Raw genomic sequence first — 14,305 nt, forward strand, 5'->3', positions numbered from 1 at the left:
TCTTTCTGTTTTGTCCCCTCGTCCTGCTCTTCTCCTGAGTCCTCCTGACTGTGTGAAGTCATGATCAATCGGGGGTGAGGGGGCTGGGGGAGGGAGGGGGAGCCAAGGATTGGAGAGGGGGGTCATTAAAATCGTGGGAAGGCTGGGCCCTGCAGGCCCCACACTATCTATGGGCCTGTCTCAAGGTCCCTTCTATGAGGGCAAACACAATGATGTTTCCCCCCAAGAGCGGGGTGCCAACAGTTGGATCCCAGTTGAGGGCCTTGTCCAATGGAAACACCCATCTGCCCTCCACACCCCGGCAGTTGGACCACACTGCTGGGTCCCTTCTAAGATGGTACACACAAGATGTCTCCTCCCCCTATGGGGACTGCCAGGCAGATCCCCCACGGGGTCCCTGCCCCCAGAGTTTTGGGACTCCCTGCCTCACCTGTCCATTCGCCCATGTCCCCACAGTCATCTAATGGCAAAGTGATCACCAGTCAGGACCGAGTCCTCCTGAGCTGGGAGGTCATGTTGCTGGGACCATCATTATTGGGTCACCATGGGGTCCCCATCCCCAGGGGTTTGGGACTCCCCACTTCACCCATCCATCCACCCGTGTCCCCCCGGCTTGCCTGATGACAAAGTGATTACTGGTCAGGACCGAATCTTCCCCAGCTGGGAGGTCACATTGCTGTGGCCCAGGACCATCACAATTGGGTTCCTGTAGGGTCCCCATCCCCAGAGGTTTAGGACTCCCTGCCTCATCTGTCCATTTACCCCTTTTTCCCTGGCCCACCTGATGGCAAAGTGATTACTGGTCAGGACCAAATCCTCCCAAGCTGGGAGGTCACATTGCCATGGCCCGGGATTGTCACAACAGAGTCCGATGCAGGGTCCCTATCCCCAGGGGTTTCCAACCTTACCCATTCCCATGCCCAGGTCCCAGCTCTGACATTCCTGACAGCAAAGTGATCACCGTTGAAGATAGAATCCTCCTGAGCCGGGAGCTCTCATTGCCCTGTTAAGGGACTCACATGTGTCCTACTTATAGAATTCTCCCTGGGAGAGGCTCCACGGCCTCAGGTGGGGAGGGAGATTATTGCCTGCTTGTTTATCATGTTAGTGGGATTTGAGGAAGGGTAAGCCCCCAGGGAAGGGGCACCCCCTGCCCCCATGCAGATGTTCCCATGGGTCCCAGGGAGGGTGGGGTGTTCAGCCGTGCCCATTAGTCACATTGCCACTGGTGGGTGGAGGGTGGGCCCGGGGAGAGAGAGCCACCCGCCCCTGTGTGTGTGTTCCCCAAGCCCCAGGCAGGGTGGGGGTTTCAACCCTGCCTGGGAATCACGTTGCTGGTGGGTGGAGAGTGGGACCAGGGGAAAGAGCACCACCCACCCTGTGCGGGTGTTCCCCAGGTCCATGCAGGGCAAGGGGTTTGGCCCTGCCCAGTAATCAAGTTGCTGGTGGGTGAAGGGTGAGCCTAAGGAGACAGCACCGCTCATCCCTCTGCAGGTGTTCCTGGGTCATGGGCAGTGTGGGGATTCAGCCCTGCCCAGCAGTCACATTGCCAGTGGGTGGAGGGTGGGGCTTGGGGAGAGAGTTCCACCCACCCCCATGTGAACTGGCTGCAGTCCAGTTCGAGAACCGGTCTGGAAATTGGTCAGTTTGGTTCAGTTTGTTCCAGGGCAAAATCTGGAAAGTGCCCATCCCTAATAATAAGTCCCCTGGTTTTTGCCTGTCAAGCCTGACCCTGATGAGGCATCCTTCAAGGGCCAAAAGAGCACTAGAAAGGACCCTGTCCACTTTCCTTGCCTTTTACTAACAGAAACCAAGATCTGAAGGCTGGCAATACTGTTGTGATTGCTTAGCAATGGCCACTGAGATCTCCTTTCTTAAAGGTACAGGCACTGTTTCTATTATTTTGTTGTTGTTTTTTAACTTTCCACTGTGTGTTCTGCAAACCTGGTCTTTTTCTCAGGCGTGTAGAAATAGCTGTCTTTTTATGGCCTACAGTCTCTGAATTTAAGTATCTACAGATGGGACTACATTTTGAATTAGATATATTGATAATCTGTCTATCAAGAAAGCTCCTCCAAATACTTTTCGATTACTTTAGCTTCAAGACAAACAGAAGATTACAAACAATGATAAAATATACAAAAAATAACAAAATTAATATTGCAACGTTTCTCTTAATGCAGTGACAGATTCCAATTACAGTGCATATTAGGGATGGGCAGGAATCAGAAAGATGTGGTTTGGTTTGTGGTTTGTGGTGTGCCCAGTTCACAAATCATGAACTCTCACAAACTTTTAGCCACACAACATGAACTGGTTCAGTTCATAAGGTTTGTGATGTTGTAGAATACTCCTCAACACACTTGCAAGAAACACCAAACTTGTAGAGGATCTTCGGCTGACTCTCCTCTACCTGCCCTCCAAATTTGATGAGGATTGGGCTTAGGGGGTCTGATTTACAGCCTCTCAAAGAAGGTGCCCCAAGGAAAGTGCTTTCTGGGGAAATGACAGGTGGTCATTTTGACAGGTGCAGGCTCCTGAGGTTCAGGAGTGTATAGAATAGATACTGTGCAAGCTAGAGACATCAACGTCGCAGGGGATCTCCCCCCGGATGCTCCTCTACATGCTCTCCAAGTTCCACCCCTTATTAATTTGAAATTCGGTAAACATTTCGATTGAGTGGAGACAGTCTGTCTGGAAATGTATATATTCACTAACCATCACAAACAACCATGAACAGTTTGAAAGTTTGTGGAAAGTTCATGCCAGTTGACTTGCCACGAACTTTACTTCATGAACCAAAAAACGGCCAAAATTTGCCATGAGGTTTAGCTCATGAACCAGTTAGTGTCCATTCCTAGTGCATATTCCTGTTCAGCATTTGGGAAAGGGGCCAAGCAAACCAAGAATGAATGGACTATATGTAAGGGATGTTGTGGACTTCCTTTTTAAAAATGCCCAAAGGTTTTTTGTTGGGCTGCCTACTGTTTTGATTGGGAAAGGCCATTCTCTCTGGACATCTCTATCTGTCTTATTTCTGCCTGTCTTGCTTCCCCTCCCCAAATGATTTACTGTTACAAGCCATCTGCTGCTTACTGTGTCCAGAGCCTTATTTATATTTCCTGGGTTGCCTATGTCTGACATTAGCTGTTGCTTCACTTTTACTTTTCTCCTACATTATCCTTGATACTCTTCTTCCATCCTGGCCCATAGCTACGGTGGGGCTATTGGGGGCTCCTCCCCTTCCTTAAAGCCCCCCACTTCTTAAAGTCCCCCTGCTTCTTCCCAAAAGCATTTAAAGGGATCCTTTAATAGCTTTTGAGAAGAAGCAAGGGGTGGCATGCACCCCTCTCCCTCCCTTCTGCAAGATTTAAAGGGCACTCCAGCTGATTGGTGGGCCACGTGCTCCCTGCTGACCTTTAAATCTTGCAGGAAGGGAGGGAGAGGGGTGTGCATCACCACCCTTTATTATGGCAAATAATGGCAGCCCCACCAGAATTTTTTTTGCCCCACAAGCCACAGAATCCTGGCTATGGGTCTGCTGCCACCTTTGTTTTTATCTATCTAACATGATAGAATGCAACCCATATGTGCAAGAAGTGTTTCAAATTGTCCTTCTGTGCAGCAACTGACACACAGTGCAACCCTAAATACTTTTCTGGGAGTAATAGACCCAAGTAAGATTCTGATTAAACCTGCTTAGTGTTATGTTCACAGTGCATGTGCAAAAGGAGAAGCAGTAGTAGTAGTTGCTATTTATATATCTTATTAGAATTTCAAAACATTTCATTGTCTCAGAATCCTTACAAGAGTCATTTAAGGTTGGTCAGTAATGTTATCCCTATATTGTACACACAGAGCTGCAGGATAAAGGCTCACCTATCGAATACATTGATAGTGGAGGCCTTGAACTACCTGGTTCAAATAGCTCAGTCTCTTTGCCATTGTGCTATACTATCTCAGTTACTAATTTTACATGTAATACCTACGTTCCTGTGGTTTTTATTATTGTTCTACTCTTTTTATACATGGTTAGCATTACTCCATTATTGTGCTTTCCTCATGGTGTGGCAAGTGATTCCTGAGAACTATAAACAAATTGCTCCCAAATGTCCACTGGGGAAGTTGCAACATGGAAAATACAGCTGTTTCTGAAAGAATTAAGTCATCTGGCCAATGTTCTTTGCCCATTTTTCCTGTTATGTTCAGGCTCCAGATTTCCATCTTCAAGCAAAACAAGAGAACATTAGTATTTACCCACTAAGCACAGAACTGGCTTACATTATCTTGAGATTACATTTTCTTGAGATAAGATTGGTTCATGGGAAAGTTTTTTTAGGATTTGTCCTATCAAATAAACTGGACTTTGGCAGCTTCCACACAGGGATTTCCCACCCCCCATGCATGAAATGTAGGAATCTTCCAGATTAAAGACAGACATCTACATGTTGTAGTGCTCATTCCAGTCATGACCCATGGAGAACAAAAAATGTTTTAATCCAGTTTAAAGGGGAAACTACAGTGGATGCAGGTGAAGCATTAATCCAAATACTCTGCTAATTTCCACTATTTGCAGGGAGATGGAACTAAACCCCACTTTTAAAATGGAATGAGCCAGCTCCTTGTTGCATGATATTCTGTTCCCTATTTTAGCCATTTATTTATTTATTTATTTATTTACCCACTCTCCCTCCCTGAAACCACCTCAGGGCAGCTTACAAAAACAGATAAATTACCCTGCTGAGCTGTGCTGTAGTGTTACAGGACAGCTCAGTCTGGAAGGAAAATTAGGAGGAAAGAGGGCCTGGCAAAATTGCTGATGTGTCTGTGCTTTTGTAAAGGTGAGATAGGGAAAAGGAGTAGAAGCAGGGCTATTTTTGGGCAGGAACGCACAGGAACGGAGTTCCGGCTGGATTCAGAGTTGGCCACGCCCACTACAGCCAAAACCTCTGCATGTGTGGCTACAGAGGGAAGGCCTGGAGAGTGACCCCACCCGGCGACTCTGAGGCGGGCGGCGACGCTGAGGCGGGTGGGCCAGTGGGCCCCCTGGAAGGATCGGGGAGGCATTTAAATGCCTCCCTGTGCCTTCCCCAGCCTGTCCAAGGGCCAGCTTGGCTGGGGTCCCCATAGCTGCGGGGCACCCGGGCAAGTCAAGGGAAGGCATGGGGGTGTGGCCTAATATACTAATGAGCTGCACTGTTGGGGTGTGGCCTAATATGCTATTGAGTTTCTGTTGGGTGTGGCCTATTATGCTAATGAGTTCCTGCTGGGTTTTTTCTACAAAAAAAGTCCTGAGTAGAAGTAAGAGTTGCTGATGTCATGGCAGTAGTGAGTGGCAGAATAACAGAGATGTGTGGACATTTCATAACCCTGTTCTTGTGCTTCCTGCTGCTTCCATCCTCCTCCTTTCCGCATTGTACCGTAATCAAAGATAGAATTGTTGGTCACATAGAGGGACAAAGCCTGCTGAGGGGAAATCAGCAGAGCTTCTGAAAGGGGAAGTCCTGCCTCACCAACCGTTTGGAGTTCTTTGAAAAAGTGAACAAGCATGTAGACAATGCTGACCTGGTAGACATTATATACCTGAACTGTCAAAAGGCTTTTGACGAGGTACCTCACCAAAGACTCCTGAGTAAACTTCGCAGTCATGGAATAAGAGGGCAGGTTCTCTTATGGATCAAAAACTGGTTAAATGACATGAAGCAAAGAGTAGGAATTAATGGATAGTTCTCACAATGGAGAGAAGTAAGCAGTGGGGTCTCACATGGATCGGTATTGGGGTTGGTACTATTCTGTTGTAACCCGCCCTGAGCCCGTTTGCGGGGGAGGGTGGAATAAAAATACGATAACATAAATAAATAAAGGTATTAATCGATAATCTGGAACTAGAGGTGAGTAGTGTAGTGGCCAAGTTTACAGATGACACCAAATTATTCAGGATGGTGGAAACAAAGGCTGACTGTGAAAAGCTCCAAGAGGACCCCCACAAGCTAGATGAGTGGGTGACAATACGGCAAATGAGGTTCAGTGTTGGTAAGTGTAAGGTGATGCCTTACACTTCAATTGACTTCAATGGCCCACAGGATATAATGGGGCTGAAATTGACATTTGGCTGGCCTAAAGACTCCGGAAGGGGCTGGTACTGCCGAAATTGACATGCAAGAGTGTTTCTGCTGGCCGAAATTGATTCTGCCTGATTCGGCCGAATCCAAATTGGGCCAATTTTTTTTTTTTTTTGCACACCCCAAGCCACCACTCCATGCAGGCTGAAGGACATAATCTGAAACTGGAACAAGCCTTGGGGTGTACAGGGCAACAGCCCCACAAAGTCCATAGCTATCCGATGAAATGGGGCATGCACAATCGGCAAAGGGGAGAGAGGGGCTCACAGGGGTGGCCAGTTTGATGTCACCTGACACACCTTACATGTCTTACAGAAGTCCTGCACCTCTTTGGCCACTATTGGCCAAAAGAACCAAGACAGCACTTGGAGGAGAGTATCCTTGGTGCAGCACCTATGGGTGCTTATGAGCTGCTGTCAGCATCTCCCACAGGAATTGCATGGGAACTAGGAGTTGGAATTGGACTCGCACTTATCCCTGGACCAACCTGTACCATACTCCTGAACTACACAAGGAATGTGCTGGATGTGCCAAGGGTCTACCACTGTACCCTCACTCACCATCACAATGCTCTGATGGCCCTTGAGGGTGTCATTTCTGCCCTGGGCTGCCACAAAAAGGGAGTCCCATTGCCACCATCCCATCATATCTACTCCATTGTGTCCCGGGGTTGTCCTCCACTGGCTTGTCCATGGAGTCAAACATCTGGGTGGCCATTTCTTCTGTGATGGCCGTCAGGGCATGCAGAGCCATCATGAACTTGGGGGCATCACACCCTAACAGCAAGGGGTAGGGAAGCTTCTTCACTCATGCCAAGATCTCCTCCCAGGTCTTCCCCCAGTAGACTTACTGGACCTTTACCACCAGTCATCGGTCTACGTGCCCATGAAAACAGGCAATGGCAGCCTCCCCAATGATGGGAAGGTCAGCTGGTAGAAGGTGTGACTGGATCATGGAGATAGAACTCCCACTGTCCATCAGAGCTTCCAAGAACTGTCCTCCCATCTCAACCCTTTTCACCAGAGCTGGTGGGCAGGATCCATGACTGAAAGCTTGCATGGCCGTCTCCCAGTGTCACATTCCATGAAGGGAGATTGTTTCTTATAGTGACCCCACTGGCTGCAAGTGGAACAGAGGCCTTGTTCCCTAGGATGGCCTGTCATACCTGATACCTTGGAGTTGAGGGGTGTTAGGCCATACTGTCCTGGGATGAGGGCCCTTCAATGAGGGGTTGACAGACCTGGATTGGTCCTGGTGGAGGAACCCAGGTACCTCATACTCTGGAGCTCTCAGAGGTCCTGTCTGCCATCCCTGCTGGGGCTTCCCAAGGACTCCACCTGGGCCCCTGCTCCAAGGTCCCTCTCATGGATAGTCTTGTCCCTCCACTGCCAAGAAGTTTTCCCACAGTTCCATGGCCTCCTTCAGCCCCTGGGATTTCCAACAGGCAATACAGTTGTGGGTCTGAGATGGCAAGATCTGCAATAATTGTTCTAACACTACTTGTTCCACAATGTGTCGTGCATCATCTATCCTCAGCCGTAGCTACTGGGTAGCAGCATCCTTGAGGGTGGTGATCAAGGTCCAGGGACATCCCATTGACTGCAGTGACATGTTGTGGACATTCTGGTGATGTATCTCTGGAGTTACTTCATACCTATCCAGAATGGCTGCCTTCAGTTTTGTATAATCTGCACTATCGGCCTTTTCCAATGACTTGAGGACTGCTTGCGCCTCTCCTGTGAGGTAAGGCCCCAAGATAAAGCCCACTGCGCCCATAGCCTTTATGCCCCCTGCCCCTCATGGATTGCTCCATTTTCAGCCATCGTGCCTTTGGCCCCTGGAGTACCCTTGGAGGTCTCATAAAGAGAGGGGAGGGGTTTGGCTCACCCTTGTTCGCCTCCTCTCAGCTGGAACACCATTGGCAACAGCCCTGGTGACCAACTGTCATCCTCCCCAACCTCCATCTGTGTGCCTCCTTTTACTTCCCTTTCCTGTGCCCAAGCCCTGGTTCCCTCCCTTCCCCAGGATTACCAGCCCTGCCCATCAAGGCTACTCCACCACTTCCTGCCAGGATCTTCCTGGGCCAATGACAGGACTCCAACCCCATGCCTGTCCCTCCTCAGCATGGGGCGCACCCATCTCAATGCTATCTGGGCTGCAGATGAGCTTGGGGAGGCTACCACTGCCTGGCCATTTCTGCTCTGTGGTGCAGCTGCTGCTGTGGGGCCATGGGTCCTACTGCTATGCCCATCTGGACCATGGCCCTCATGAAGGCCAGGCCCTGCCCTGCCATGTTGAATGATTTTCACTGGGCTTGTGCCAGGACTGTTTCTGCCACTGCCTGGAGCTCTGAAGTGGTTGGCACTGATACCCTTGCTGCCTTTCTCTCCCCATCATTGCCTGAGCCTGCCTGCGTAAGTAGGCACTGGGTGCTGATTTGCCTCCAGCTGGGTCTGAAACTTGGGCAATGGGGGCTGTAGTGGCCTTTCCCTTTCAATGAGGGGTCCAGGTGGATCCCCTCCCAGACAGCAGGGAAACTTTTCCAAGACAGAGATAATTAGGACAGAAGTTTGGAACAAAGAGTGAATTCCTAGAGAGGTGTGACACCACTTCCGGGTTTCACTGGAAGTGACATCATGCTGACAACCATTTTTAGAGCAATGTCAAAAAATGCCAGCTGTGAGCAGATTATCCCCCACCCCCACAAGAAGGGTGGCAATCCTAATCTATGTGTCTTAATGATTTAGTTATTTCTTTAATGGGCCTTTAGTGTGGGGAAATTGTTTTGTTCATGTCCATTAGAACTTGGAAGAGATGAAATTCTTTCTTAGCTGAAGGTGGTGATGGCAGCTGTGTGAAAAGAAAATGTAGTTTTGATGCAGGAAGGGACAGAAAAAGAATCAGAAAGCCACTGCTGAGGGTTGGCTGGAATACCTTGGAGGATTCTCTGTTTATGGGAATCTGATGTGGGGTAGTAGATATGCTGCCCTCTAGGAGTACCCAATTTCTCTATCTGTGCTCAGATCGTATATTTGTAAACAGGGCAAATGCCACAAAAATGCCATAGGTTTTCAGTGCTCTCTCCTCTGAAAGAAATTAGCCCAAGTAAGCACTAGACCCTGTAAATTCTCACTACTTGGAGAAGCAGGGTGCGCAGAACTATGTATACAGCTTTGTAATCAAAACTGATAAATGCTTCATATCTCTAAGCACTGATATAATGGACTCTACCAATTAACAGATAAATAGAGAGAGGAGTAGATAAATTGTTTCTTTTTAGGATCATGAGACTAAATGCATTAAACCTACCCAACTGTTTGCTTTTCCACTAACATTCCCACTAGGTGGCTCTAGTGTTACAGCTATACACTCCCTAGGGAGTTGTTCAGCATGATTATTGTTGATATGTTTCCAGCATATGCAAACAGGCCTCCTATAATGCTAGTTGACAGAGGGTTTACAGGATGGGAGACGAGAACTCAGGATGAATCCAAACTCAATGTCACTCTACCATTGATACAGCACTAATTTTACACTAGTTAAAAGGAACCCCACGTAACTCCAGTAAGTCTTTAGCTTGATGTGAAGACTGAGCTTTCTTCACCCAAATCTAACTGAGGAACTATTGGTCTCCCCTCAGTCTAAATTTATCATCAATGTAAAATGAATTCAGTTCTCTAACTAACCCATCATAACCAACAGCCCCAATTAACAAAGATTAGAGATTGAGGGGTGTCTCAATAGCAAGAAGTGTGCCATTTACACACACACACACACACACACATACACACACACATGCACTGTGTGTGTTGGGTAAAACAGATTTGGTTAAATAAAGTGGTCTTTTAGGTTCAGGACGGTGGACAACAGGAGATCTGAGCAAGAAAGGGAGGGGAGGTAAGTAATTTGCCTGAGGATCTTGCTGCAAAGAATTGCAAGTGAATATGTTGTTTGAAATGAGACAGGCCCAGGAACCAATTTCCCTGCATGGTTATGACAATATATGAAATGAGAATTGTAAAGTGCTCAGCACCCTGAAAAGTGCTAATGAAATCAATAAGAATTATAACCTTATATAATTGTTAATTGTTATATGTAGATGCACCTAGGCAATGCATTCCAACCTGGTATGTCTGTGTAAGTAAAATTTCAGGAAGTTGTGACGGGAAAAGAACTCAGGTGGGCCGGGTTAAAACTGAAATACTTTGTGTGTGCAAAGACATCAAAAGGCATCTCTTACTACGAAGCAAGTTAAAACAAAGTACAACCATTTAAGTACTCTTTTCTTAACCTGTGACAGACCTCTACAGCAACAGGCTCTGCCCCTAAACCCTTTTGCATTACGGTCAGTTCCTTGTTACTGATTCTGTCCGTTTGGATGTTACTTACACATGAGTAGATCTCATTGAGCTTCAAGCAAATCACACGAGAAGTAGTTACTTGCTTGATATTCAAACATGTGATGTTGCCCTATAAAACAGAATTAAACACTGTTATCATTTCAAAACGAAGGAAGTTCAAAATCTTAAATCTGTATAAGGGGAAACTGAAACTGAAACGTGAACTTTTAGGTTGAGGAATGCAAAATTTGAAATCATTCCATCACCTGCTGCAGTTAGGAGAACAAGATTCAAACAGTGAGGAAAGGCACAACACTAGTGTATATAAGGTGAACTCACTGTAGCTTAGAAATCAAAGCCAAGAGACATGTTCAAATGGCACAGGGGACCTTTCTGGCTGAGCTGGAAATTCATCAATTGAAAATAAAGGGTATGGATGCATTAAATGTTCAAGGGCACACATTTTGGCCCAAAAGTGATACCTCAGGGGTCCCCTGCAACCTACTCCATGCCTACTCCTTTCATGCCAGTTGGAACACCTCCATAGCTACAATCACCAATTGCATTGTTATTAAAATGTACCTTTTTAGGAAAAAGTGAATAGTTGGCTATGTAATGATATACATGAGAGTGAACAAATCTGATTCAACGAAAAGGCAATGCCTGTTTAGAAAGGTATTGCTCTCCACCTGCATTAACTTCCTTTGTCCTTAGCGACATCGTCAAATAGTCTTATCTGATGGGCTATGTAATAACTCCTATGTTCCAATTAAAATCAAACAACACTACGACAGCAGCCAATCAGGGCTGTGAAAATGCTCATTCTGGAACACCATCACCATACCACATCACACATCTATCTGAATGCCAGGAAGGAGAGTCTGAATGTGTGTTGAAGGAGGCAGGAGAAGTGTAGCAGTGTTGTAAATATTTCTCCCCCCTTTTTGAGCTCCCGAAATAATAACTGTCTAACAATAACACTGTCTAATAATAATATTTATATCTATACCTATATTTTATGTACTTTTCTGTTTTACTTGTTTACAATAATTTTATGTACGCCGCCCTGAGCCTGCTTTGACAGGGAGGGTGGGATACAAATTAAATAAATAAATAAATAACCTTACTTTGCCTCAACCCTAATAATTTGAATGACCAGTACAGGGAAACTTGCAAATATTTCCCAATGGGGGCAAAAAAATGTACTTATTAATTAGTGAGATCATCTAATGAATGGCTTGATTACAGATTTAACATAGAATTCCAAAAACGGAGACTGTTTTGTTCTCCTCTTCCTTTGTATTCTGATCAGTAGTGAAAATCCTTCACGCTTCTTACCATCATACTGCTGTCACCAGCTTGGGCTGTGGTAGGTGAGTCAGAGAAATTATTTGGTTGATGAGTTGAAGAAACATTTTGCAGAACTGTAGATGAAGTCAGGGAAGAGGTGGTTGTCCCATTGATGTGAGCAGATGTTGTATTACCCCCTGTTGGGGGGGTTGTAACAAGTGTTACATTCTCCACTGAAGCAGGATCTGAAGGGCTGGTGGTGATATTTGAAATGTCTGAAGATATTAGACAGGGAGGGGAAAGAGAACATATATGAATGTGTGAGACCTTCTGGAACCAATCCATGGCATGACAGTGACTGAAATTCAATAATAGTTTGTCATAATAAGTATTGTCAGGATTATAGCATGGAAGATTGACCTCCCAGTTACTCAAAGCTGCAATCCTGTATGGAGGCTGCTGAAATTCCATTCAGTCTATGGAATTTAAGCAGCATAACTCTGCAAAGGATAGCAAGGCAGGTAGTGGAAAGTGCTGTCAGGTCACAGTCAATTTATGCCAGCCCTGTAGGGTTTACAAGGCCAGAGACATTCAGAGGTGGTTTGCCATTGCCTGCCTCTATGTAACAACCCTGGACTTGGTGGTCTCCCATCCAAATACTAACTAGGGCCAATTCTGCTTAGCTTCTAAGATCTGAGGAGATGGGGTTAGCTTGGGTCATCCAGGTCAGGGCAGCAATGTAGACTACGACAGATTTTCAGGACTCTAAGAGAGATAAGATTGCAGATCTGTCAGATTTTCAGTTGTGAAAAGCATCAGAGTTTTTGTTTGTTTGGAACTTTCAGTTGAAGGGCCACTGGCTGAAAACGTCCTCTGTTGTACTTCTTTATGGTAGGTATGAAACTTTTACCAAGTAATCCCTAAATCAGAGGTGTCAAACTCATTTGTTACGAGGGCCAGATCTGACTTTGTTGAGCTGAGCCATGTGTGCTGTAAAAAATAATGCCAGGTTCCGGAGATATCTCCCTTATATATAAAAGCCGAATGGTGGTCGCACTTCTCTAAAACATTCCACACGCTCCGGAATTGGTTGGTGCCTTGGTGTGTCACTCAGAATCTGTTCCTATCCACTGGCTGCATTGCTTGAGTCTCGCCTCCAACATTCTAAACAGTTTGCTGTTCCCCTCCCCCCACAGCCAGTCAGAACACAGAGGTTATTTGCATATGCAGCCTCATTGGCTTTTGCCATTTTCATATGCGACTTGATTGGCTTTTGCCTCTAACATTCTAAACAGTTTGCTGTTCTGAGGTAAAATGTGTCCAATCTCCAGGTGAGGGCTGGAGATCACTCAGAATACAACTGCTTTCCAGATGGCAGAGATCAGTTCCCCTGGAGAAAATGGTGGGCTCTATATCCTTGTATGTTGCTGAGGTGGCCCCCGTATGACAGCCAATGTGACGTAGCAGTCAGGGCTTCAGAGCATGGGAGAGGCTGCAGGTGTGTGTGTGTGGGTAGAAAGCTGAAGAGTGAGGGGGAAATAAAGGTAGGTTGAGGATTGTCTGGGAAGGAGATAGGATTGCCAACTCCAGGTGGGAAATTCCTGGAGATGTGAGGGATAGAGCCTGGAGAGGGTGAGGTTTCAGGAGGCGTGGGACCTCGGACAGGTACAAAGCCATAGAGATCACTCAAAATTACAACTGTTTTTTAGGTAGCAGAGATGAATTCCTCTGGAGAAAATGGTGGACTCAGTGTCATTATATCCTGCTGAGGTTGCCACAGCAAATTGACACTGAGTGTCCAAGGCCGGGGCACCCGCCCAGAGCCTCTTTCTAGAGGTTGTTGTATTTATTTCCGCAACGGGCCTTTTTCCTAGTAAACTGTATAAAGAAGAGCAGCTGGTAAGCTCCAAGTTGTTGTATCCTCACTGCGAGGCTCCATGGGCTGGGAGGGGGGGTGGCGCAAAGGAAGACCCACATGGGCCGACTGGAGAGCCATTGGTGCAGCACTGGGCAGATGCTCCCACAATGCTTGACTGCTGCAGATGAGGTTGTTCTGCCATGCTGAAGTCACAATCAGAGTGGCTGCACCCACTCCCCACCCCCAGCAGTCTCCTGTTTCCTCCTTTGCACTAGTTCCTTGTGGGCCATATAAGAACCCTGGACAGGCCAGTTCTAGCCCCCAGGCCTTATGTTTGACACCCCTGCCCTAAATGAAGAGGAAGATTAGGAGTCAGGCCAATATCAATTTCCTTTTACCTCTTGATGTTTGATTGCTATTTGTAGTGGCAGTGGAAGCCTTTGTTGAGAGAGCGCTGAATGCTGTTGTTGGCACTTCAGGGGTGGAAACTCTTGAAAAAGAATTTCCTGAAGGTGATGCAGTAGAAGGTGATGCAGTAGGACTGGATGTTGAACCAACACCTGAAACTTGATCTTCTGGAAAAGACAAGAAAGAGATTTACCAGGGATCTACTCTCAGATATTGACTAAACCAGAAGTTCTCAAACTGTTTGAAGTGGGACCCACTTTTAAACTTATTGTATTTTTTGTAGCCAA

General features: G+C 46.6%; 1 protein-coding gene across 1 annotated transcript in view; it reads right to left on the reverse strand.

The window, feature by feature from the left end:
• The window catches only part of CD34 (CD34 molecule), a 59,869-nt gene that overhangs the window by 21,642 nt on the left and 23,922 nt on the right, over positions 1 to 14,305 (reverse strand). The window contains exons 2-4 of the mRNA XM_015426610.1: positions 14,009 to 14,185; positions 11,801 to 12,027; positions 10,512 to 10,592 (exon numbers count right to left, since the gene is read on the reverse strand). Coding sequence (XP_015282096.1) covers positions 10,512 to 10,592; positions 11,801 to 12,027; positions 14,009 to 14,185 — 485 coding nt within the window. The remainder of the gene's footprint in view (positions 1 to 10,511; positions 10,593 to 11,800; positions 12,028 to 14,008; positions 14,186 to 14,305) is intronic.

This window comes from Gekko japonicus, unplaced genomic scaffold (assembly GCF_001447785.1).
Source record: "Gekko japonicus isolate JY-2015 unplaced genomic scaffold, Gekko_japonicus_V1.1 scaffold1802, whole genome shotgun sequence".
In the NCBI taxonomy this organism is placed as follows: Eukaryota; Metazoa; Chordata; class Lepidosauria; order Squamata; family Gekkonidae; genus Gekko; species Gekko japonicus.